This window comes from Rhinolophus sinicus, linkage group LG16 (genome assembly GCF_036562045.2).
Source record: "Rhinolophus sinicus isolate RSC01 linkage group LG16, ASM3656204v1, whole genome shotgun sequence".
NCBI classification, from domain to species: Eukaryota; Metazoa; Chordata; class Mammalia; order Chiroptera; family Rhinolophidae; genus Rhinolophus; species Rhinolophus sinicus.
The window spans coordinates 32,093,214-32,120,441 of record NC_133765.1 but is presented as its reverse complement, the minus strand read 5'-3'; the positions used below and the strand labels follow the sequence as shown (position 1 = coordinate 32,120,441).

General features: G+C 43.8%; 1 protein-coding gene across 3 annotated transcripts in view; it reads left to right on the top strand.

The window, feature by feature from the left end:
* PTPN11 (protein tyrosine phosphatase non-receptor type 11) overlaps positions 1-27,228 on the top strand; it is a 71,729-nt gene that overhangs the window by 16,244 nt on the left and 28,257 nt on the right. For all 3 annotated transcript variants that reach the window (XM_019734066.2, XM_074321626.1, XM_074321627.1), the window contains exons 2-7: positions 983-1,105; positions 6,234-6,428; positions 8,386-8,578; positions 11,369-11,485; positions 12,128-12,241; positions 26,411-26,507. In XM_019734066.2, the coding sequence (XP_019589625.1) occupies positions 983-1,105; positions 6,234-6,428; positions 8,386-8,578; positions 11,369-11,485; positions 12,128-12,241; positions 26,411-26,507 (839 nt within the window). The remainder of the gene's footprint in view (positions 1-982; positions 1,106-6,233; positions 6,429-8,385; positions 8,579-11,368; positions 11,486-12,127; positions 12,242-26,410; positions 26,508-27,228) is intronic.

Sequence of the window (27,228 nt, the reverse complement as noted above, 5' to 3'; positions counted from 1 at the left end):
GATACACCCAGAAGTAGAATTTCTGGATCATACGGTAATTTTATGCTTAATTTTTTGAGGAACCGTAGTTTTTTTAAATTAATTTCTGTGTGGACTCTTGGTTTCCTATTTTATTCAATGGGTTATAGTTAGTTTTATCATTGCTTACTTTGAGGTACAAATATCTCTGATTTGCCAGTGGGAGGCCGCCCTGTATCCTTTTGACATGTTCTCATTGGAGCGCTTTCGTACTGTGGCACCATGAGACGTTTCAGGCTCACCTTCCTATTACTGCCCAGCCCTGGAACCAGCTGTTTCTCCAAGGAGCCCAGTTCCTTTCATTGGAGAATGGTATTTAGAAACCAAGATAAGGGTACTAGGTGTGCTGATGGATACTGGGGTGTCACTGCTTCTAGGCCCTTTCAGAGGAGCCAGGAAAATATGTATGCATGTGTGTGTGTATACAGTACATATACATACACAGAAACATACATGTGTACTTCTACATCTGCATGTCTATCTCCATATGTGTATTGAAAACTAGAGTTTGTGATGACACCTCCAATTCGAATCTACCACCACAGGGTTTATTCCGTGTTTGTATCTCCTCCAAACGTGCGAAGCCTGGCTCCCATTATCCTCAATATGTTTACTTAGTTATTTGTTCAATCCCACTCCATGCATTCGGTCTCCCGACCCTGTGGACTGTCTTTTTGGGCTTGGCCAACCAAGTGCCTGGCTTAATGCCCATACCCCCAGCCCCAGTCCCACTGACCCTGCCCCCAGCCCCAGCAGCTGTGTTGGCAGGATCCCAGGCCTCTACCACTGGAAGGCGAGGGGGTGGGGGTGACTGTGGCTGTGACCAAGGAGAGGAGGCAGGAGGGCAGAAGGGTCTTGATTTGTATTTTTATTAGCTGCTCTACTCATAGGCGTTTCAGCTGTGATGGTGTGGAAACTAGTGCTGACAGAATCCTTTGCTTTTTGTTTCTCTCTCTCTCTCAAGATGGTTTCACCCAAATATCACTGGCGTGGAGGCCGAAAACCTACTGTTGACAAGAGGAGTTGATGGCAGTTTTTTGGCAAGGCCCAGTAAAAGTAACCCTGGAGACTTCACACTTTCCGTTAGGTAAGTTGGAAGACCAAGAGAGACTCCTGAGAGTGTTTTCCAGGTAGGAAACGTTCAAACCCCGCGTGGACAACTTGCTGCCCTCCTTTAGAGTTTGCAGGCCTGCCCGCTGCCCTGTGGTGAGGCCTGGCCCACAGATCAGACGTGATTCAAGCCTGCTTATGGGGCTCAGGACGGGGACTCCTGCGACTGAGAGGCTTGGAAATTCAGCCGAAGGGGGTGATGGTGGGCATTTCTTCTCCCCTGACGCTGAGGATGGGTAGGAGCCGGGTATAACAGATTCCTAAGCTCGATTCCCTCTCCTGGTTCCACGCATCCTGACCCCTGGTGTCCTGCATGTTTCCTTCCCTTCTATTGATCTCTTAGTGGGAAAAATACTTCTAAAGAGTTTCTTCAGATCCCTTGTCTTTTTCAAGACATAAAACATCACTGAGGAAGTTGTGGTCCTGTGTGTTCCCCTGCCCAGTCCCATTCCCCTCCCTTCTTTCCCCAGAGGAAACCGCCATCGAGAGGTTGGCATATATCCTTCCTGAACATGTTTTCATACTCGGACGGTGTAGGAACAATGTCAAGTTGGTTTGTGTGTTTTTAGAATTCACATCCATGGCTTTATAAAGTATGTTATTATTCTGTAACTTCCTTTAATGTTTTTTAAGTTCTGTGCTGGTACATACAGGTCTAATTATTAATTTTAATGGCTATATAATATTTGAATGGTGTGAATGTCCCACAGTGGATCCCGTCCCCTGTTGCTGGATGTTGGGTTGCTTTCAATTTCTCTGAACAGCACAGCCAACATCTTCTTACATGTCTCTTAGAGAAGGTGTGGAAGAGTTTTCTAGAAATTGACTTACACTTATATACTCAGTCTCCTTACTCCAGCTCATTCCAAGGGCTAGAAATGAACTGCTTTGTGAATTCACTTTTATTATTATTTTTAAATAAAGATGTAAGTAAAATGCGTTTTTCAGGATTTATTTAGGAGCCCTTTGGGACTTGGGAAGTCCCTTTTTGGTGTAGATTAGTTTTTGGAGGAATTTTCTGGGCTTTTGGCAGTACAGACTTCTAACCTAAAGTTATGGGACATTTGATCTGTAAGAGTTTGGATGGAGATTAAATGACGATGATGATGATGAAGATGATAGCAAACATTGTTGAGGACTTGACGTACTCCAGGCTGACGTGCTAAGTGCTCTATACTCATCATTGTATTTAATTTCCCCAACAACCTGTAAATAAGAACCACTATTACTTTTATCTTACATGTGAGTAAGCGGAGACACAGAGGTTAAGTTAGTAAGCTGGTCTCATAGCTACTACCATGTTTCCCCCAAAATAAGACCGGGTCTTCTATTAATTTTGGCTCCAAAAGACGCATTAGGGCTTATGTTCAGGGGATGTCATCCTGAAAAATCCTGCTCAGGCTTATTTTCCAGTTAGGTCTTATTTTCAGGGAAACACACTAAGCAGCAGACCCAAGATTATGGAAATGGTGGAGGTTTTTTCCTTCAACTTTTTATTCTGAGGAATTTCAGACCTATGGAAAAGTTGAAGGAGGAAATACAGTGAACACCTACCCTCCCTTTACCTGTAAACATTTTGCCATATTTGCTCTTTCTCTTTATGAGTGTGTCTGTGTTACATACTTTTTTTCTCCTGAACCTTTTGAAAATAAGTTGCAGATATCAGGACATTCATTTTTACCTCTAAATACTTGCAGAGTGCATGTCTTATCAATGAGGACATTCTCCTCTATAACTACAATATCATTATATAAAAGAAAGTTGAACATTGATTCAATGATATTATCTAATGTGTAGTCATTTTCAAATTTCCCTCACTACTGCAATAAAGGCTTTTGAAGCCATCCCGTTATTTCCCATCAGGAAGCACATAGTATCTGTTTGCCCCATCTTTTAGTGTTTATGCTCTTGGAGGCTCATTGCTTCTAGGCCCTTACAGCAGACAGAGCTGGGAAATAAATATTTACATATTTAAAACCAAGTGTTCATACTGATAGTTCCAGTTCAACGCAGCTTCCTCACCTTTTTCCATTCCATGTTTGTGTTTCTCTTCTCCTGTCAATATATGACCTCATTTGCCCAATCCTGTAATACAAACAGAGACTCAGAATCACTGTACCATTATCATTTCTAATTACAAACCCATTAAGTGTAGCTCAGGATTTCTTTGGAGTCTTTTTGTTCTTTGAATATATCCCACTTAGGGTTTTCAATCAGCGCTATGTTCAGAAGTTACAGGAATTCATCATTTTCTGTGAAGTTAATGAACTTACTACAAAGTTGGATTCATTTCTTTCATTTTGTATTCAGTCTTTTTCTTATGTATTCAGTTTTTTTGGTCTTTGTTGGTTTAATTTTATTTTTTGACTGTGTGAAACATTTACAAGATGTAAAAGGAAACTATATAAAAAGGCATATTCTCAGAAATACCATTCTTATCCCTACCCCTCGTACCTCATTTCCACTCTGTCCCTGTGGGTAACCATTTCTGTTATCTGACTTATCCTTCTGTGTTTCTTTCTACACACGAAGTAGAACACTGAATACATTTGTTTGTAGTTTACTCTTTTCACTTACATTAATCTTTTAGTACGCTTCCTCATTGTTTTAATCAGTTGTATAGCATATACCTTTATACAATTTCCTACAGATGGGAATTTGTTTCCAATGCTTTACAATGGTATATAAAGCCACAATGAATATAATAAACTTTTGCATATGTTTTGTGCTTCCGGAAATGTATTTTCAAGTTGAATTGCCAGGAGTGAGATGACTGGGGCAGAGAGTAAAAGTACACGTAGCGTGGTTTTTCCACATACCCCTCTGTAGTGCCCGCAGTGGTATCATGACTGGATCATTTGTACTCCCACCAGCGGTGTATGAAAGTACAGTACCTGTTTTTCCACAGTGTCACTAGTTGAGTATTATCTAGTTTTCCATTTTCACCAACATGATAGGTGAGAAATGCTGTCTCAGTGAATTTTAGTTTTCATTTCTCCTGTAATTGAAGCTGAACATCTTTTCATCAAGTTAAAAGGCCACTTGTAATATCTTTTTCATGAACTGTCTTAGAACTAGTACTTTTAACAACTCTGCAATATTACGAAGTTTTACTTTTTATGGTTCCTTACATATGATATATGTTATACATACTGTAGTGTGTGTGTGTGTGTGTGTGTGTGTGTGTGTGTGTGTGTGTGTTTATTGTTCTGGTTCTCTGCAGGCGATCTAACCTTTTTGTTGTGTGCCCATGCTGAAAAATTGGTGATTATGTTGCTGTCTATTCAGTTAGTCACAGAAGATCATCCTTTTTTAATTTTGAGAAAAAAATACAGAAAAATACAAAAATGTATGGACAATCACCCATGTTATATTTATTGCCAGTCATTTTTTTCTTCAAAATAAAATATAAAATAAAGCAAAACTTCCCTTATTACCCTTGATCCTGTTTTTCCCTTTGTCCCAGATGAGGCTATTATCATAAGTTTCTGCCTAGTTCCTTAAAAAACAGTCCACATATTTATAATATAATAAATAATATACTATATACATGATGTATAATAAAATATACATATATGTGTATGTATGTCTGTATCGTGACCAATGTATAGTATTACTTGTGTGTGTTCAGTTTTCATAAATGGTCCGTGCTAAGCATATCGTTCTGCATTGTGCCTCTTTCATGCAGCATGATGCCTTCGAGATCCTTCTGTATCGCTGTATATTGATTTGTCCATACCTGAATGTCTTTGTGTTATGTCATTAAGTAAAGGCTAGACATTAAAAGCTCAGGTGTTAAAATAGAGTGAGGCGAGCTGGAGGAGAGTGGCCTGCAGTGCCTTTTTACCCACTGAAAAAGGTTGTCACCAAAAATCAGAAGTAGATCTTGTCACTAACATTTAAGGGGATGATTTTTCTTACATTCCTTAGTTCCCATCTTCCTTTTCTTTAGCAGAAATGTGTTTATGTTTCCCAGAGGCTTCATCAGTAATGATACAGGGTCAGACTAAAAATACGTATATGTCGGTGATGGTAATAAATATATGTTGGGGGTTGCCAGACCCCTTGGGTTCACCTAGGTGATAAATGGGTGTCTTTGAGATGTGTTTAGTAGTTCAGAAAACCAAGTAGGAATCAAAGACTGCCTAGGCTAATTAAAATATCAAGTTTTAGAAACTTTTGGCCAGTGTTATGTTGACTCAGTGGAATCATTAGTCATCTTATGCTGGAAAACTGTCAATTATATGTGTCCTTAAAATGATTTTTAAGATACAATTATATACAGCATCTTAAGTGTACAGTGAGATGAATTTTGGCAAATGTATATATTCATGTAACCAACACCCCAGTCAAAATACGGAGTTTTTTTTATCACCCTAGAAAGTTACTTGTGCCCCCTTTTTACTCTCCCTCCTTCAAAGAGGCAACCACTATTTTTATTTCTACCTCCATCGACTAATTTTGCTTATTCTACAATTTCATATAAATGAAGTCATATGTTCTTTTTTGTCTGGCTTCTTTCTCTTAACATAATATTTTTGAGATTCATCCATGTTGATGTATCAGTGATTTTTTTAAATTGATGTGTGGTATTCTCTTGTATGAGTATGCAATTATTTGCTTATCCATTTTGGTGATAAATGTTTGAGTTTTCAGTTTTTTTCTATTATAAATAAGGCTGCAATGAATATTCTTATACAAGTCATTTGGTAGCCATGCAGTTTCATTTCTTTGGGGCAAGGATTTGCCCAAATCCACTTAGGAGTGGATTTACTGGATTATACAGTAGATATATGTTTGTTTCACTTTGATTATATGTCTTGATTAATGATGAGAAAAATCATTGTCATATGATATGTGCAGTTTAATAGGTCTGACTTTCAAAGTAGAAGTACAAGGGAAGGAAACTAATAAGCACAGTTCTTTTTGTTGAAATCATTGTGTGGTTATTTCACTCATTGCATTTCTTACAGGGAAATTGTAAACTCCATCCTTGGGTTTGTATTAATGTTTAGGTGAAATCTGATAATGAATATGAGATCCATGTTTACCAGCATAGCTCTTTATTTATTTTTCCCCCCCGCCTTTCTAATGGACTATTTTAGAAGAAATGGCGCTGTCACCCACATCAAGATTCAGAACACTGGTGATTACTATGACTTGTATGGAGGGGAGAAGTTTGCCACTTTGGCTGAGTTGGTTCAGTATTACATGGAACATCATGGGCAATTGAAAGAGAAGAATGGAGACGTTATTGAGCTCAAATACCCTCTGAACTGTGCAGATCCTACCTCTGAAAGGTCAGTGACGTTTGAGGAACAGCAGAGTCTGAGTGTCTCCCATGCCTGAGCTGTTATGTGAGTGCATTATGGGGGTTTGGCTTATATCTTTCTCGAGTTGCAATCTTTTTTTTGTTTTGTTTTGTTTTGCTTTTAATTAAAATTTTTTCCCCAATTATACTTGACATTCACTATATTAGGTTCAGGTGTACAGCATAGCGATGAGACATTTATGTAACTTAGGAAGTGATCCCCCTGGTCAATCTTGCGCCCACCTGACACCCTATATAGTTATTACAACATTATTGACCATGTTCCCAAAGCTGCTCTTTACATCCCCATGACTTTTGTGACCGCCAATCTGTATTTCTTAATCCCTTTGCTTTTTCCACCCCAAGCTTCAGTCTTTAAAGTTTTACTAAAGAGTAACAGGATCAGGTTATTCTCAGTGTCCTTTTCTTGCAAAAGCTTTCATCACTGTTACTTACGCTCATTCTACAGGGTTCTCAGACTATTCCTGTATATTCTTAGTACAAGCCGTAATGTTAAGATTGTTGAGCTTCAGCTGATAATCTTGGAGAGTTATGAGAGGAAAACCAATGATGCTGGAGACACCAGTCTCAGCAGTTCTGTGCAGTAGCTCCCGACCCGTTATTCAGCAGTGCCACCAACAGATGTCAGTTTAAGCTCAGAAGTGGAAGAGCAGAGAACCCCGAGGGTCTGAGTTTTCATCAGCTCTTTTCTGTTATCCACAAATGTATGAGAATGACCTTGCTTAGAGGGAATCATATTATTTCAGAGCTCTTCCCCCTCCGCCCATTAGATCTAAGCTGAGGTAAGCTGGGGCTTGACTTAATTTGTATTGATTTTACTGCTTTTCTCCATTTCCAGTCTCCTCTGACTCAGTACAAATGCAGGGTCTCTTAATTAGGTTTGTATATTTTGTGTCTTCAGGTAGTTTTCTCCAACTTGCACCTCTATGTCTGTGCTATTACATGCTGATAATTTGTTTCTCCAGCCACCACTGTAGCTTCAAGCAAAAGGCTATCTGCCAGCTCTCTGCAGTTTATTTCTAAATTTTACTCTGTTTAGTTGAGGGTGGATGAAAAATGACTCCAAGTATACAAGTATACCTCTGTCGTGAGGAGCCACAGCATGAGCAGCCGTGACAGTGCTTGTTTTCTCACCGAGACCCCGAGGGAAAAGGCCACATTATTAATATAACTATGTGAAGATGTTTTTGTAGTAACTTAAAGTAACGTCTTAGAGTTTGTCCTTGGACGGCGGCCTATGCGGGACTCTGGTGTGCTGGTTAAACATGCAGATTGCTGGGCCCCATTCAGAATTAGCGTATTGTGAGCAATGGGAATTCACCTTTTTAGCAAAATCCCTCACCCCTGCTCCAAGTCTTATATGCATTACATTTTGAAATGATAACCCAGTGTTCAGGCCAAAGATGTTGACAGCAAACTTGGAGACTGTCCAAGTAGAGGTTGGAAATATGGAAAAATTGGAAATGCTTGAATTGATTTATAATGAAGATCCTTTGTAAGTTTGGTTCACATGCCAGAGCAAGGGCAAACTTCCAAATGATTCTGTCTCTACCATAACTTTCTATTATAATCTCTTTAAATGGCTGTGATTAAACAGTTAGTCCTTTTAGTGTTGGGTGTGGAGAAATGATAAATTATGTTTTTAAAAGATGGGAGGTGTAAAAGAAGTAGGAAACATGGAGGACAGTTGTCTCCAAATGACTGGGCTCATTTAAGAAGTTTAATAGTCGTTCTTGACATCTTTGTCATTTTTCCTGTCTGCTTGGGTTGCAAATTCTGTCTTCTGCGGGATCACTCAGTCTCTTGGAGGGGACGTGTCTGTGTTTTAATTGTGTTTAGGAGAGCTGACTCTATATGGTAGTTTTGTGAAAGAATGTTGTGAACCCATGGCCGAACTCAATTTCTTTTCATTAAAAACAACGTAGGTGGTTTCATGGACACCTCTCTGGGAAAGAAGCAGAGAAGTTACTAACCGAGAAAGGAAAACACGGGAGCTTTCTGGTACGAGAGAGCCAGAGCCACCCTGGAGATTTTGTTCTCTCTGTCCGAACTGGTGATGACAAGGGGGAAAGCAGTGACGGCAAGTCCAAAGTGACCCATGTCATGATCCGCTGCCAGGTAAAGCCTCCGTTGAACTATGGGTCTGGCAAAATGTCATCTTGGGGTGATTTTTCTGCTGGAAGCAGACAGATGCCGTTATTTCCAAAGTCAGATTTTCTTCGCTCATGTGGTCAGGAGCTTCTCCACTTTTAGTACATTGTTCATTATCATCGCTTCATCATTTCAGAACTGTAGTAAATGATTTACTTCCAGTCTCTGACACATTCAGTCATGCCTCAGTGTCACCTTCTGCCCTGCAGCATCTAATCTGTTTCTGCTCATCGGCCCCCGGAGTCGGCCTCCGTCTCTGTTTCTAAAGTGACGGCCTCAGCTCCTTCTTAGGACTGTCCCGGTCTAGCCTGCGACTGCAGTCGCCTGCATGTTACAGAAACCCTGTAGTAAGGACGGGAGAATTGAACTCGCTAGTTCTTGTTTTTAAGTGGTGACGGGGCCAAGTAGGTTGATTCTTGGTTAACTTTGTGTTGGCATCGTTTCCTAAATAGGAACGGTCCATTCACTATTGCCTCAGTTTTTAAATTGAAAAAAACAAACGAAAAAAAGCACCCAGCTTAATGAGACATAATCCACACATTGTACAATTCACCCTTTTAGAGTGGACCATTTAGTGGTTTTTAGTGTATTTACAATTATGCAACCACAAACACTATGTAATTCCAGAACATTTTCATCATCCCAGAAAGAAACCCTGTGTCCGTTACCAGTCACTCCCCATTTTGTCCCTCCCTCCAGCTCTTGGCAACCACTAGTCCACTTTTTGTTTCTATGGATTTGCCTATTTTGGACATTTCATATAGCTAGAACCATATAATACGTGGCTTCTTTTACTTAGCATAATGTTTTCAAAGTTTATCCATGTTGTAGCCTGTGTCAGTAAACTATTGTCAGATATTCTGTTGTATGGATTATATACCACATTTTGTTTACCCTTTAAAAAGTAACAGTCATTTTGGCAATTATGAATAATGCTGCCAAGAACATTTGTGTACAAGTTTTTGTAATATTTACTATTTGATGAGACATCCTGCTCATATTTTCTTCTAGTTTGTGAAGTGTATTTTCTTTTAATTCTTTGAACATACTTATATTAGCTGATTTATTGTCTGTGTCTGGGCTTTTCTATTGAATGCTTTGTTCCTCCTATGTATGGGCCATACTTTCCTGTTCTTTGTATGTCTCATACTTTTTGTTGGAAGCTAGACATTTTAAATAATATAACATGGTGACTCTGGAAATCAGATACCCTCCTTTCCCAGGGTTTTTATTGCTACTTTTTAGTGTTGCTATAATTTTTGCTGCTTGGGTGTTTAGTGACTTTCCTGGAGCAACTCTGTAAAGTCTGTATTCTTTGTCATGTGTGGCCAACTGAAGTCTTTGGTTAGTTAGTGGTCAGTTGGTTATTGGACAGAGATTTCCTCACATGCCTTGAACCATTAAGTCTCCTAATCTTTGCCAAAGGGTTATGTGTTAGGGTATGCCTTTAACTCTCTGGCAGCTTAAAACTCCGCCTTAGCCTTCATTTCCTGCTTGTGCAGAACCGAAAGTTCAGCCATAGGTGAAGATTGGGGCCTTCTCAGATCTTTCTTGGACTTCACACAGCCCTCTACATGCACAAGGTCTTCTAGATTCTCAAGAATATGTTGGAGGTTTTCAGAGCCCCCTATGGCCATTGCCTAGATTTTCCTTTTAAGTTTTTAGTCAGTCTCTTATTTACCCCAACTGGTATTGCTACCTCAGGCAGCTGTGATATTAAGCAGTTGCTGCTGATTGTTTCTGGCAGATCCGCTGAAGACAGGGCTGAGTGAGCTCTGATAATAAAGTCAAATGAAGACAAGTTCGGAAAACAGGGCTTTTCCAGGAAGCTGCTAAACAGGCCAAATAGTGATTATTCTCTGGGGACAGGTCTTTTGCTAGAGCTCCAAATCCCCTCCATCCCCTCTCGTTGTGTTCGGTTGCTTGTTTTCATAGCTACTGTGGTCACGAGGCTCTTGGTTTTCAAATCGACTGAGGAGCTGGGGAGAGGAGAGAGGGAGGAGGGCAAGTGAAAACACCACAGTTTGCTGTTTTTACCAAGAGCTACCATTTTTCTTGAATAAATCCTCCCTTGACTATTGCAAGTTCTTGTTTAATTTTCAGAGTTCTGACAAAGTGGATGGCAATTTTTGCCAGTGTTGTTGTTGCTTTTATGGAAGAGGAGATTTTTTCAGAGGTCTTTACTTTGTCATTCTGAAAATTTTATTTTTGAATAAAAGATTGTACCCACATATCTTCATATATGTTATCTCTAGGGTTTTGTATTTTCTGAGTTTAACTGTTTTCCTGTTGTTTCCCTTAAGTAGCCTATTCTGATATGAGGAGCAGAAAAGATTTCCTGGTCTCTGTTTATAATTTTTATTAGAAGATGAAAGTAAAGGCATGTATGTTGGGCTTCAGTGCTGCCTCACCAGCCTTGGAGCTTGTTGTGTTTTAGAGAGAAAGAGTTGTTTACCTTCTATTCAACGGCCTTATGTATAGTCACTTAACCTAGAGTAATACAAAATAGTAAAGAATACTGTTTTTCGTTTCTTTAACTATTTAGTGAACTTACGAAGGAGAAACTTTCTTGTGGCCTAGTTGATGCTGGATGCTTATTTAGAGCCTCTCTCCCTCTGACGCACTCTCTCACGTTGGCTCAGCCGTTTCATTTTCATTATCCTGTGGCATCCTTTCCTTTGTGCTACTACAGCTGTTGGAAAAACAGTAATTTAGCATCAAGGTAATAAACATATATATATTTTTTTGTCTTGAAAGGAACTGAAATACGATGTTGGTGGAGGAGAACGGTTTGACTCTCTGACCGATCTCGTGGAGCATTACAAGAAGAACCCCATGGTAGAAACATTGGGTACAGTGCTACAACTCAAGCAGGTGAGCGTATTGGAAAGCTAAAGCTCTTATCTCCTTACAGAGTGGAAAACATCCTAATATAAAATAGTCCAAAAACACGGAAGTAGAATAGTATCAGGCACGTCCATGTACCCATCACCCAGCTTCAGTTACCATCACGGCATCAAATCTTATTTCAATTGTTACGCTACTCACTGCCCTCCTCCTGGTATGTGGAAACAAATTCCAGATTTACATCATTTCCATGACTCTCCATTTGGATCTCCCAAAGGCCACAGAGTTTTTAAAGCACCTTTGGGTGATCATACTGACTCATATTGGAGTTATTGCTATTTCAAAGTTCACTCTGATCACTTAGTGGCAAATGATGTTACCCCTCTGGGTTGCAGTCTGTTTATCAAGAAGAATAGGTTGAATTTATAGCAGCAGAGTTAAGGGTGTGTGGAGAGTGGAAAAAGATATATTTCCTGGTAGAACAGAAGAGAAAGTGAAACTATTTGAAAAATGTTTATTGTGAATTACTAGGTCCTGTGAACTTCCTGTCCTTGCTTTTATAAATACCGAAATAGAAGTTTGGTTGTGTTTTTTTTTTTTTTTTTTTTGCGTTAACACTTTCTTCTGTAATACTTTCTTCATTTCACACCAACTGCTGAATTTCATAAGCCCCTCAACACAACTCGTATCAATGCTGCTGAAATAGAAAGCCGGGTTCGAGAACTAAGCAAATTAGCCGAGACCACAGATAAAGTCAAACAAGGCTTTTGGGAAGAATTTGAGGTAAGTTATTAAAAAAGTTTTTTTCCCCCATGAGTTATGAAGTTCTGCTTTTAATGGAAGAAAAGTTGGTCTCAGGTTCACAGTGGGATATGAAAAACTTGAATCCGTGTCCTTTCTGAATTCGGCCATTGATTGGCATGGAACACGTTGCTGAGGGGGCTTCTTTGCAATAGAAGGGCACTGTGTTCTGGAGAAAGGAGTTGGCAGTTAATATGAAATGGATGAGCCAGTAGCTGCATTTGGCTCTTTGGGTTTGCTGGCAGAAACCCAGAAAAACAAAAGGATCTAATTCCTTTGGAAGAGTTCCAGCATTGGCCGGGGTCTACAGAAATAATCTGTAGCCTTATTGCAGTGAATAAGTAAGTAAAAGTGAAGTACCTCATGGTGGCTTCAATTTGGCGTTGAAATTTATAACTTTGGGAAGTTAAGTGAAATGATTTCTTTCCTGAAACCAGCTCAGGTAGGAGAATGTCCCCACTGGGAATGTGCTGTTCCTGTTGTACTCTGATATGTCACTTACCATCATATAATCTCATTCCTGTTCTTCTCATCCATTTGACAGAAAACTTCCTCAAAAACAAGGATTGTGCCATATTTACCTTCATCATTACCCCTAGCACGCGGCGCAGAGCCTCGTACAAAAAACAGAAACTCCATAAATGGTTCATGATTCCAAACTTTTGTAGGACTTTAGAATTTATGCATATTTGTGGAATGAATGAGTGAAGGGCCAGATGAAGTGATTTTAGCCACAGTACGTCAGGTCAACTTACTGAGATAACTGTTGTGTCTGTTTCACAGAGGAGGAGCCTGAGGCTCAGGAAGGTGAAGTAAATTGCCTCCCCACAAGTATTGATTGCCTTGTGGCAGTGGGGATGTGTGCAGAATAGAACATTCACAGCTCTTGCTCAACGTTGCCGAACAGGGACTTGACTCAGGTTTATTCTCACACCAGGCATTGGGTTAGTCACCGAGGATACATGGCAGACGAGATGGACAGGGCTGCTTCTGTCTTTAAGGCCCTTCCAATGGAGAGACGGGAGGCAGTGATGAAAAGCATCACCGCCGAAAAAGTGATGACAAACTGAATAAGTCAGAATTTAAAAATGTCAAGCTCAGGATTCTCTTGATTGTATCCTGCCAGCCTCCATAACAAAAGGCAGCATTTCAGCATTCCTTGTATTACATTTACTTCATTTCATTTAGTCTTTATAAAGCCTCATGAGGTAGGTGGATAAGTACAGAAATTGTAGAAGCCTTACATAAAATTTGAATGAAAACCCTGTTTTTCAAAAGTGTTTATTATGTAAAATTTCAAATGTATACCAAAGCCGAGAGAATAGGATAATCACAGCAGTATGCCTGTCACTCAGCATTAGCAATTGTTGATATATGGCAGTCTTTTTAACTGCACCCGTTACTCCCCCAGCCTTGGCTTATTGCAAATCCCAGATGTCATTTCATCTTTAACTTTCATTTCAAAAATTGTAACCAGAATATTATCACAGCTAAAACTATTAACAATAATAGTGAATATTGCGATGCTTAGGGAAACAAAGCCAAACCTTCCCAAAGAGCTTGTGACAATAGAGGTGTTTTCGAGATTCCATTGGTGGGGGTCAAGATACAAACTTGGAAGGAAGTCCTAGCCTGACTTTTCTGGCCATGGAAAAAGAACATTGGCCTGATGGTTTCACTCTGTGACATCTCCAATTTTAGTATATGTGCTGCCGAAGCGAGCACTCTGTGACATCTCAAAGTCAGGTCATCTTTCATACATTGTTAACAAAAAAGGTGGGGGTGGGGATTGAGTTGGCTTTTGGGGGAAATGAAAAAAAATAAGAGCACACCTCTGTACTCGACAAGTTCTCCATAGAGGTCAGGCCAAGGTCGTAAGTTATCATGCACTAAATCAGGGCATTAACTTTCATTTAAACTGGAGCTAGATCTAAATAGCAGATGGCCTGCTTTCTAGATCTCTTATGTACCTGCTTCTCAAATCCAGGCCATGTAAAAAAATTGCCCTTTAAGGTTGCGGTCAGTAGAATAAGTCTGAAAACAGAACAAACCATTATAGAAAAAATTAGATACGTGGAAGCAGACATTCATTATAACCTAAGTCCTCTGAAACTGGGGTTTGTTCACAATAGCAAGGCATTCTTATCTGAGCTGTTGTACCTTAGCTGTTTCCTGGAAGGTGGTAAATTTAGGATCAGGTCCATCTTACTGTGTGCTCTGAGAGTCTTTAACGTGAACCATAGCTCTAAATTGCAGTGCCACTGGTGATTTAATTCTGACGGCTATGTTTTGTTTGTCTGTATGCCCAACTCCTGTTTATCTGTAAAACTCTGTATGTCCTTCAGGTCTGTTTTGCTAGAAGACATTTATAAATTACTTTCACTTATGACGCATCTTAAAATACAAAGTCTCTTGTGAAGCTCTGCTTCTTTTCTCCTTTGCTGCTGAAATAAATTCAGGTTGATGATTTTCTTCTCGGATACATTGTATGCCCGAGACATTATGAACCCAAGTCTTTGATTTGTTTTCCTGTTTCTGATGTGTAAACATCTTGTGTCCCTCTGCTCCTGAATGTAAAGAGGCAGCTAATATTTCTAGATTTATCGAAAGGCAGTGGAATTCTGCTAACACGAGACTGACACCAACTAAGTGAAAGGCAGTTTACGGTCCTGTAATTGTGTGTCTGGGATGTGCCGGTTACCGGAAACCTGAAGTCAGACCTGCTCATCCTGACGAGGTGCACAGTGCATGGCTGCATTACAGAGTCTGCCCCCTCTCTGTGCCTGTTCCTCCGTTTTGAGTCCTCCAGGCCTGAGCTGCCAGGGCGCATGGTGGACTGAGTCTGGACACTGCATCTGACTGTAAGACCCAAGTCGAGGATGGAAATCTTGCCACTGACAGCCCCTGGGCCCCACTCTTCCTTTCCCTCACCTTCTTCCTCCATTTCTCTGCCCTCTCTGTTTCCAGTAGCCCCGTTCTCCACATCCCTGCTTCATCCTTCTTTTCCTTCAGCAGATTTCTCTGCTTCTTGACTTACAGACCTTAGTTGTAGCCCCTTTCAGATATTGCAGCTAGCAAGTTTCAGTCTTTGCGTCAAAGTCTCAGTCTCATCGGCTCAGAGGCCATCCATCTTTGGTCCAAGGAGCAATGCCAAGGACATGATCACAGAGAGGACAGATATGTCTGCATGGACCACCCTGTCTGGGGAAAAATAGTTGTCAGAGATGAGGGTTGTAGGGAGTTGGGTAAATAAATGTTCCCCAAATATCTGCCACAAACAGTAGACACCGATGGTTTATGATTCACTCAACAAATATTTATTAAGCACAGTCTGTGTGCTGGAGTCTCTGTTCTAGGTTCTGGGGATGTAGCAGGGAACAAATCAAAGTCTGTCCCTATGAAATTTATAGTCAATTAGGAGAGACAGACACTAAACAAAGAAACAAGTAAATATTCAATACGTGAGATGGTGATAAGTGCTATGGAAAAAATACAGTAGGGCAGGCCGGCCTGGTGGCTCAGGTGGTTGGAGCACCGAGCTCCGAACGCCAAGGGTTCGATTTCCACGTGGGCCAGTGAGCTGCGCCCTCTACAGCTAAGAGTGAACAATGGCTCTCCCTGGAGCTGGAACACCATGAGTAGCTTGAGGCCGCCGTGGCCTGGTGTGAGCTGCCATGTGCTGCCAGGAGCAGCCGGTGGCCAGAGTGAGTGGCCGGCAGTCAGGCAACCGACTGCCTCAGCTGGGGGGAGCGCAAGGCTCACAATACCAGCACGGGCCAGGGAGCTGTGTCCTACACAACTAAACTGAGAAACAACGGCTTGAACTGGAGTGGTGGGGGGTGGGAGGGGGAGGGGGAAAACATACAGCAGGGCAAGATAAAGGTGTGTGCCGCTGAGGATTACCGTTTTACGTAGATCTCTGTGGCATTTGCACACACAGAGACCTGCGGGCAATAAGGAGCAAGCCATGCAGATAAGCTCAGGAAGAGCGTTCCAGGGAAAGGGAACAGCAAGCGCAGAGGCCTTCACGTGGGAATGCCCTTCACATGTGGCCCGATCAGCACACGGGCCAGTACAGTTGGAGAGGAGTGGACAAGAGGAAATGTAGAGGCGACCATGGAGGGGTCAGGTCACACAGGGCACTGTGGGTCAGTGGAAGGCCATTGGCCTCTACTTGGGGGAAGTAGAGTCTCCGGGAGTTTTGAGCACAGGGAAGACGTGTCACTGTGGCTGCTGCGTGGAGCATTCTGTAAGGAAAGGACAGAGCAGGGAGACGCGTAAGGAGGCAGACGCAATCATCCAAGCAGAGGAACGACCGTTGCTTGCACCAGAGCTGAGCGGTGGAGGTGGCTGGGTCCTGGAGATATTTTGGAGGTAGAATTGTCAGGATTGAAGGCAGTGTTGCTGGCAGATTGTGTGGTAAGAGAAGACAACTGAGGCAAGGATAAGAGAAGTTTCTGGCTTGAGCAATTGGTAGGATGGAGTTACCACTTAACCTAGATGGGGAAGGCTGGGAGGAACAGGTTTGGGGGCAGGTGATCAGCTTTCATTTTGGACACGTTCAAGTTTGCACTGCCTACTGGACATGTAATTGGACTGTGATTCTTCAACTAATTCTATGGTGTTACAGGCGGGATTGTACTAGAATGTTCTTCCTTCCTCACTTCTTCACCTTGCTAGCATCTCTTCCCTCTTTAGTTCCCAGCCTCAGGGTCTTTTTCTCAGGGAAACCTTCCTTGATCCCTGTGCCCGGGCCTGGGTTGGTTCTTCCCGTTACATGTGCACATACATAGCAGCAAATCCATTCCTGTACAGGACTTACCATCCTTGGAATTCATGAATAATTTGCGTGGTTATTGGTTTAATGTTTGTCTCTTGTACTGTGAATCCATAGAAGCAGAAAACTTGACTAGGTCTGTTGGAGTAAAGAAATGTTTTTGCTCAAAATGAAACTGATGGGGAACAAAGAAAGAGATGGATACGCTTTTATCCTGCTCTTTTATGCCTTTTATGTCATCTAAGAAAATAACCCAGAGCAGTCCGTGGGTCCCACAAGGACTGCTGGTCCTGTTTTGTTCACCGGAGCCCCATTATCCAGAAAGCCTGACACAGAAGGTACAAATAAATATTTGTACTGAGTGTTGAATCTGAGCCGCTTTCAGTAGCTAGACTTGTACTGGCTTCAGACCCTTTGTGTATATTTCAAGAGAGGACAGCTTTCCGATGCTTAAATGGTGGAGGAATGTTCCAGGCTTTGCTTTGAGATGTTCCTCTGCTCCCATCTAGTTTGTTTTCATCAGCAGCCCCTGTTTGAGGCTTGATGGACACACATTTTAGTCTTTGACACCCCTGTACCCACTTGCCCAGGAGGAGAGTCGCAGTGGTGAATTTCAGAAAGATTTTAGTTTCGAACCTTCTGTTTCTGATTAAAAAAACAAAAACAAACACACCACATACACACACACAGACCCCACACAGCACCTTATTAATGGGTTATTTTCCTCCAGCACCTTAAAGCTTGTTTCCCTTGATAATTTGATTTGTTTTTAATGCCCAGCCTTCTTCCGTTACGCAAGCCATTCTCCTGCATGGTCGAAGCTGTTTTCAGTTCGCATAGGCATCAAGTCCTTTCGTGACAGCTGCCCAGATGTCCTGATTCCCACCAGCAGCTCTGCCAAGTGACATGTCTCCAGGAGGAGCTGGGGCCGGTCTTCAAGCCCACAGTCCAGTTTGCTTTCTTCCCAGTGATTGTGTCCGGCTCAGGGGAGCTATAAATTCTACTTCAAGGTGCTTAGGCTTTATGGAAACAGGACTTTAACTGCACCCCAAAGTTGGGTGTAGAATAATAATTCTTGCTGGTGTTCTCTAGTGGAAATCTTCTCCTTGGTGACTAAGCCGTGCCACCTTGAATGGCCTTGGGCTTTAAAGTGCTCCAGGATGGCAGCGGGAGCTGTAACCAGCATTTCCATCTAGGCCTGAGCTCCCAGTCACTTAATAGAAGGGCTGCTCCCCACTGGTGGGTAGAGGTTTTCTTCCAAAAGCTCCATCCTGGAGACATGCCTTTGTTTCCTTTGGGCTCTTTCTCGTTCTCTCTCTCCCTCCTCGTTTTTTGCTCCTCCAGCGTCAAGCTTTTCTCTTCAGAGTTGTTTTTATATGCTGGAGCTGCTTGGCTTCATTACAGAGAATTTAAGAACCGAGGGTGCCTCAGTATCTCTGCCTCACCTTTTCCCTTTGCCTTTAAATGTATGTCCCTGCTAGTACTTGCTGCGTCCGTCATTGTCCTTCTGCCTTTCTCATCGAGTGGGCTTGTGCTGTGGCCTCTGTCTCTTCTTAGCTCCTTCCTTCTTTAACAACTCGGGATGCGACTTCCCCCGATTACTGGGATCCCACTTCCAGAAAACACCCATGGCTTGCTTATTGTGAACAGGCTTTTCTTTAGCCTCTTCCTTCCTTAGGCTGCTCTTGAGACAGCTGTCCAGCTCCCCTTCCCCGCGTCGTCTTGGTTTCTCTGCATGCGCCTGGTTTAGTCCTTCTTCCCCTCCCTTGTGCCTGTCTTGCTGTTGGTTGCCTTTTCTTCTCCCAACCAGCTAACTCTGGTGGTTCTTCTCCAAGGTCCGTGATCTGGGCCGTCTTCTCATCGTGCTTTAAGTTCGCTCTTCCTTGGGGGGCACACCCATGCTCATCCTAGTCCGGTTACCCCTAAGTGTCTGTCGCTTCTAGTTCTGGTTTTATCTTTTGGATTGTGTCTTCCACTTTTCTTCTTGGCTGTCATAGCTCTTCAAACTTGAGCATTCAAAACAGGGCCTGTTGTTTCCCTTTCAAACTAGATGTCCCCTTTTATGGGTCTGTCTCTGGTGGTCGTACTGCTTATTCCTTGGCCCGGTAGGCTGGAATCCTCGGAACATCCCCTAACTCATCTTGCTCTTTCTTCCATCCCTTGCCATTCACCAAGCCCGGCTGGGTTTCCTTCCTGATGTCTCTCTGGTCTCAGAGGCAGGCAGGACAGTAGCCTTTATTGTCTGCTTGCTGCTGCATCTTGGGCCAGGCACGTCATCTCAGTGACTGTCCAGTCCTGTGAGGTAGGGAGAGTGAGCCCAGGATGCTCTGAGCGATCAAGGTGCCTGCCCAGGACTGCCCAGGTGGGCAGCAGCAGAATCGGGAGTCTCGCCTGATTCCGGGGTGCAGGCTGTCATCACCCCAGAAGACACGAGCTGCTCATTTACTCTACTTCTCTGCCTTTGGCCCTCCAGTCACCCTTTGTGCTAATCGGCTCTCAGCATTTCTCCTGTCACCTCTCTTCTGCTCAAACTGTCTCAGTGGTTCCCTATAGCAATTTCATTTTGAAGATAAAGAGACTGCAACCCAGAAGAAATGAGAAGGTTGCCCCCAAGAAAGTGCCTGGCAAATGGTTGTCTGTGGTTTGAATTTCCGGGACTTCTGACACCATGCTTCCTTTCCCTCAGCTTTTGAAGGTCTTCTCTCCAATTCTCGAGGCCCTCCGTCAATGTTCTTACTCTCCCCACCTAACCGCGTTTCCCACCACTTGTTATCACACAGCTTCCAGACTCATCGGCCAGTCTCCTTCCCCCTCCCACAAACTCTGGCCTCTTAGCCATGTTAGCTTATATTCCTTAATTTGCCAGGACGTGTTCCTTTCTTACTTGCACCCATCTAAATCCTCCTGTTCCTTCCAGAGACCTGCTTTAGTTCGTTTTCATGGATCTCATGCCCTAAATTCCACACCACATAATTAATCCCACACTTAATGATAGATTCGTCTCGTGCTGTTTGCCGCTGTTTCCTGTGTCAGAACCTGTTCTCCAGGGACCATGCCTTTTAATTTGTTTTTCTGCTTCTACTCCACCTTATCAGAGGAGGGAGGTAACTTGGTTTACAAGCACCAAGAAAGGACCGAATCTCGGGTGGTTTTTGCCCCCATGGTGCTTTGGCAGGGCTTGTCCATCAGGTGGGACTTTCTCTGGTGAGGAGAGTCACCAGCTGCCCCTTCATTCCTGATTGGTGCTGGGGGCTTGGTCAGGACGACGGCGGAGAAGTGGTGACAGGCTGTGCAATGCAGCGTCAGGAAGTGGGGGCTTTCACCTGCCTGTGGTACCTGGTCACACTGCAGAGTTCGCCGTAAAGAGAACGGAATGAGAAATGGCAGTGTTTTCTGCAGAGACAGATGCCAAAGGAAAACAGGAGTTTATTCAGACCCGGTAGAGGGCCTGGTTTGGTGGTTACTGCTGTCTGGAGAATTATTCATGGCATCCAAACCAGAGAGGCCATCTGTCTGACAGCCTTCTCAGCTCCGTTTCTCTCCTTCAGGAGGCCACAGCCATGGGGGGGGGGGGGGGGGGGGGCGCGAGGAGGGAGTTAGTAGAAGCTTTTACTTTTTTATTTATTATTAATTCATATCTAAAAGCTTTTTATTATTGAAGCTTTCAAACACCCAAAAGTAGAGAAAGTTATATGATGAACCTCCTTTGTCCCGACACCCAGGTTGAACACTTCTCAACATTTCGTTAATCTTGTTTCCTCCGTCTCCACCCCTCCTACCCCATCCAATGTACATACCCTCGTAGCTTTGTTTTTAAAGGTAAAGTGATTGTACAGCATCGTCTGGGCCTCGTGGTTAGTGGTGTTACTTCCCCCGAGTGATTCGTGCCTGTGGCTCAGAGCAGTGCAGGCGAAATGGTCATTGGGCCATTGTCATGGTGCTTGGGCATGCCTGGCTCTGCCACCTTGTTCTGTCAGCCTGCCTCTGCTTGATCCTGTTCCTCCACTGGCATTCGTGACATTCTGGTCAAGAGCCAGGTTCATGGTGCTCAGTCAGGGCTTTGGAAGCCTGTGGGGTCTCTTTAGGTCATCACAGTGACTGGGGATGCTGCTGCTGGCATTGGGCGGGCAGTGGCCTGGGGTGGGGAGCAGGGATGTTCACTGGCCATAAATGTAAGGGCAGGTCGTGCGCAGCGGACACGTGTCCCATCCACAGTCGGGTGGGCATGCTGCTGGAACTCTGAAAGGGACACGGTGGGTCGGGATTGACTTTCTCTTGATGCCTTTTAAGGTTTAATAGTTTGATATAGTCCCTTTGGCTCCAGGTCTGCTTTGACGGGTGCAGTCAGGTGACTGTAAGTAGCTCTGGCCCTTTCTGAGGGTTCATCATTTGGTGCAAACCCTTGGGCTGTGTTTATTTCTTGGGAAAGCCGGGTGTCGTGCAGCCTGTGTCCCAGCTTTACACAGCCTTTTGCTGTTTGTCCCAGCCTTATCATTGATGCAGACACAGTGACATTCAGCTTGACAGGTCATTTGCAGCTTTTGGTGCCCCAGGGGCTGCTGGTGAGACGGAGATTGTGGAAGATAAACCAAGAAAGGAATTGTAACCTCCTGGAGGCAGGGCTCCTTGGGCGCTCTCTGCCTCTTCCTGCCATCAGCCTGGTGCTGGGGAGGGCGAGCCCTTAGCAGGTGGTTGCTGATTATAGTCGGGGAGCCTCTGCGGACTCACAACTTCGGAGTTCTTTTTATTTTCAGTCTCAGTGTAGATGGATGGCAGCCTTCCACTGCGGGAAATGAAATGTGTTCAGGCAACGTGGGCCCCAGGCTCAGATGAGAAAGGGCTAATGGCACTGAGGAAGGAGCTGGGGGGGACAGACACACTGTTAGTCATTATTAATCTGTGACAGCTGCCAGCCGCAGGCAGTTAGCACCCGACTGTGCCTGGGACGCAGGGCCTCTGTGCCTCTTCTTTCTTGTGTGCTGTTCAAACCCCAAATCCACGTGGAAGAGGTGATTGGGAACTTAATGCAGGATGGGGGAGGCTCTGGCTGACCTGAGTAGACGGTCCAGCAGACGGTCCAGCCAACAAGCCGTGGGTACGCATGAATGTCATCTGGCTAGATGATTTTTGTTTTTAACTGGAGAATATTGGGGGACAGTGTGTTTCTTCAGGGCCCATCAGCTCCAAGTCGTGTCCTTCAATCTAGTTGTGGATGGCGCAGCTCAGTTCCAAGTCCAGTCACCGTTTTCAATCTTAGTTGCGGGGGCACAGCCTGCACCATCCCATGTGAGAATTGAACCGGCAAGCTTGTTGAGAGCTTGCGCTCTAACCAACTGAGCCATCCGGTTGCCCTGGGAGATGATTTTTGGTTGTACCCCATTACAGCAATAACATTGAATGAGAGGATGAGAGAGGTTTTCTCTTTTAACCGTATCCAATCCTTTTGGCGAGGCTTCGGAGACGTGTTGGTGGGGTATTAACATGTCTTAACATCTACCTCTGATACCTGCCAGTGTCCGTTTCTGACAAAGCCTCAGGCATGCTACAGCAGCCAGGTAGAATGTGATCGTTTTATTTTTATTGTATTTCTTTCTCTGGTTACCTTCTATATATGGCAAGTGACACTGCTTTACATATGTGCTCGTAATAGGAGGTGTCCTTTGAAATATATTTTATGAAAGGGGAAAAGGAGGAGAATTTAAGAAAACAACTGATAACAGGTGCTGTGCCAGGGTGGCAAAGCATCTTAAAGATGCTTTTCAGGTGACTAGAGATTGGCAAATGTGCTAGGGTGTTGCCTGCATTGGTTTTCCTTTATGTTGCAGTCCAGGCCAGCAGGGTCGGGATGGGAGTGTAAGTGTGGGGCCTGGGGGGCCGAGGCATCACTCGTGCAGATCTGTGGTTTGTCTGTCTCCTCCCTCCTTCCCCTTTATGTGCTTATTCAGCAAACACATTCTGAGTGTCTCCTGTGTGCCTCATGCCATCCTGGTTGCAGGCATAGCAAGGCGGTCCCTACTCTATAGTAGAGGAGACAGATTGGAAGGACATAGGTGGGACTCCGTGTGACAGGTGTACTCTGGAGGGTGTAGGCAAAATGGTTTTTAGTGCTTGGCATGACTGATGCCATCTTGAGAAGCAGGTTGCTTTCAGTGACTGCCTGAGGGTTAGGCTTATATCACCTAAAAGGAATGTTCTTACGTAGATAAGTAGGCTCATTAAGTTGCTTACTGCCTTATAATATACAGCTCTTAACATGCACATGCCACTTGGCTACAGGCCACCTGTGTTCTTGGTAGGTGTGTGTGTGTGTGTGTGTGTATCAAGCCCCCATCCCCTTTCTGGTGGGAAGACCCACCATCTTGCTGCCACCCAAGACTCTGCTTCTGTCCATAAGCTCCTTTAATAAACTGTTTAATTCTGGAGGTGTCAGCCTCTTTCTTCTGAGTCTTGGCCGCACCCTCCTTTGGAGGTCGGTTCCAGTACACCCCGGGAAATTTTCCCGGCAGGGGAGGTACTGCAGACAGTGCACTGAGTAATGACTGCAGGGCCCAGGAAGCCATGCCCATCACTGCTGAGCGGGACGGGAAAGCTTCCCAGAGGAGGAAGTATTCGAGGTGGGTCTTAAAGAATAAATAAAACATAACTATGCATAGGTGCTCAAGGCAGAGAGAGGGCGTTCTAGGCCGAGGGGACAGCATGTACAGAGCATGAAAGCCTGAAGAAATAGTGACTGCGAGGCCCTTATGTATATTTTAGTATGGCTGGAGCACAGGCAGTGCATCTCGCACTTGAGCGTGCGTGTGAATCGCTTGGGACTCTTGTTGGAGTGCAGATTTTGATTGAGTAGATCTGGGGCAGGAGCTGAGACTGACTCTGCGTAGCTCCCAGGCAGTGCTACCTGCTGCTGGTCTGCGGACCACACGTGGAGTAGCTGGGTATGGAACGATAATAATTCGACTGCGGCGGCCGGCATCTGCCTGCCTGCTTCCTTGTACTCCAGGCACGTTTTTGCACTTTGCCTAGTAATCCCGTTGAACTCTTACACCAGCCCCAGGGGGGCGGTAGTTAGGATTATCCCCACTGTACCCTTGAGGAAACTGAGGCACAGACAGGATACTAGTAACTTAGCAAAGCGGAAGCGGAAGTGAGAGGCAGGCCACCATTAGCTCAGAGAAGAGGAGGCCTTGTGAGTTGTTCTGAAAAGCTTGGCCTTTATCTTGAAGGCAGAGGGAGAAAATGAAGATGACGAAACGGAGGGCCTGGATGAAATATGCTTTTGTAGAGCTTGTTCTGGCCATGCACCCTCCACAAGTGACGCGTCATGTGGCGTGTGTGTCCTAAGTGAGCACGTCTTTGCTTTACTGTCGTGTGTTTTGAATCAAGCAGCTAATTCTTTCCTAGCTCCCCCACCATTGTAGCTGTTGTTGATGTTGTTTCTCTTGGTGGATTTTTAAACGGTTGAGTCAGTTCAAATGGTTGAACTTCACTTTGAGCCTTTACCTTAATGTTTACAAATCAGGATTGAACCTTCGTCCTAACACAGCAGATGCTGCTCTATGAGACTGGCTCACAATGGAAAGGAAATGCCAGCTCACACAAGGCAAATGGCTTGAATTAGTCTGGACTCACTTAAAAAATTGGAATGACTGTTTCGTTGTCGGAGTTCTGCATACATTGTATTTTATTTCTGCCCAGATTTCAGCTAGCCAAACACTTTTGTTATGAGCTGTGGGTCAAGGCTGAATATTACATTTTGAAACTGAGAGTCAAATAACAATTTAAAATCCTGACTTTCATACCTATCTGTGAAATTCAGATAAATGGAATGGAAATATAACAGGGCTGCTGTGTTAGAAAACATCGACTCTGTCACTCCTTGTGAAATCTTTAAGGAGTAACCATTTTGGCATATGTACACACACGCACACACACACACAACACACATATATTGTTAGATGTATAATATTGTCATATATAATATATGTAACACACACATTCTTTTTTTCTTTTTAGCCTGCCTTTCACTTTCTTGATTTGCCCATGTGCGATTTCCCATTACTGATTAGGCTTATTTGAAACTAATGGTCCCTTGTTTGACACTAAGGGACCATTTTATAATTTTGAAAATGAAACCTGCCCTTCAGCGTCAGCCTGGCCTGCCCACCTTCCTGTCTCTTTCTGCAGCGGGTCCTCCTCCACTTCCCCACATCCCCCCTTCCCGTGGGGCCGGTCCCGCCGTGGCTGCCTGGCTGAGTCTCGTCTGTCGCCGATGGCGTGCCCCAGCAACTTCCCCGCGGAGCCGTCCTTCCTGACCACTTGCTTCTGGAGGCCGGCTTCTCGTCCTCACTCTGGCCAGGGAGAGCCTGGGGGAGGAGGGTGCCTGTGTAGACGAAGGCTGGCTGCCGGGGGCACTGACCTGGGTTTCTGGCATAGGAGGACTTTGTTCGGCTAACAAAGCTGGCATGCTCACCATCCAGTGGTACCCAGACCACTTCTACTGTCCCCTCATTTCCAGGTCTGAGCATTGACATCCAGCTTGTTCTGAATTAAACAACAGTAGGAGGCAGATCTTAAACGCCTCAAGTCCATGGGTCGCATCTTTATTTGTATACCGTACACCGGTACCCACTGGCTCTCATTTGTTGTTTTTTAATTAAATTTATTGGGGTAACATTGGTTAATAACATTATACACTTTGGATGTATAACTTTATAATTCAGCTGTGTATTCTATTGTGGGGTCACCACCTGAACGTCTAGCCTCTTTCTGTCACCATATATTTGATCCCCTTTACCCTCTTCTTCCTCCCTTCGGCTTTCATTCTTAATAATTGTTAAAAGGTTTCTCTGTTTGGAAATAGTTCCTCATTGTAGAAAATTTAAGCAAAAGAGAATTTTTAAAAGGAGAAGAAGAAGAAAAAGAAGAAGGCCTTTATAATCCCACTACCCTGAAAAAAAATCCCCATCACTTTTTTAGTATATCTCTTTCTGCCATTTCTTATATACACAGGCGAATGCAAATATATGGCTTACATCATACATTGTTTTGGAAGTTTGATGTTCTTTTCACTTGACATTTATTCTGCTCATCTTTCCAAGGCACGAAATATCCTCCTAGAACATCTTTTAAATGGCTGCAGGACATTCTTTTGTATGAATGAGCAATAGTGTCATTAGGCAGCTCTTGCTGGTTGGACATTTATGTTGTTTCTCATGGTTTTGCCACTGTTGCTACAATCAAGATGAGCATTCTTGTAGCTATTGCACATGACTGTGAATATTTCTTAGGATAAATTCCTTAAAGCAGAAATGCTAAGCCAAGCTTTCTTTTTTTTTTGAGACTTTTAATAATATTTTATTTTTGTTTCTCTCTAGACACTACAACAACAAGAGTGCAAACTTCTCTACAGCCGTAAAGAGGGTCAGAGGCAAGAAAATAAGAATAAAAATAGATATAAAAACATCCTGCCCTGTAAGTAGCAATATTCTGCTCGGTGACAGTCACTCGTGGAGATTTCTGATTCCCAGCATCCCTGTAACTTTTCCTGAGGGCCATGAGCCCTTCTCAGCAGACCTGAGGCCTTCATCTCTTTTAATTGTGAGCAGTTTTCAAAACAATTAACTGTGGTGGCGACTGATGGCCTCATTCCCTGAGTTCCTATGGTGCTGTTACTGAGTGAAATTGCCACTGGGAGGTTTGGAGTGTGGCTGTGTCCTCCTGTTAATTAATTTTGTCTGCCTATGAGCGATCCTTTCAAGGCTTGCCATCTCCCAGTGTCCGGCCACACCCGGAGCCACAGGGGTCCCAGACCTGTGTCCTTGCTAGGCAGTACCTGGCCTATGGGTCTTGGGAAAGGCACGCCTCCTTCTGAGACTCTGTTCCTTCATCCGGGGAACACAAGCTTCTCCTGGAGGCTCTTCCAACTGTTCTGCTCCCTGATGCCCTGAGCTCCAGTGACAGGAGATTTGGGCACATACCGCACTTTGCTCAGAAGAGGACCATGTGATAAAGCAGTACCTCCTTTAACACCCCTATGCTGCCAGGTAGAGCCCAGATTGAACCTTGGGGGGAAAGAGGCCTGGAAGGACGTATGCCTTGGACGAGGATCCCAGAAGTGACACTAAACAGTTGTCATAGCTTTCCTTTCCTGAGGGCTGACTGTGTACCCAACTCTCTGTGTCTGTATCTCCAT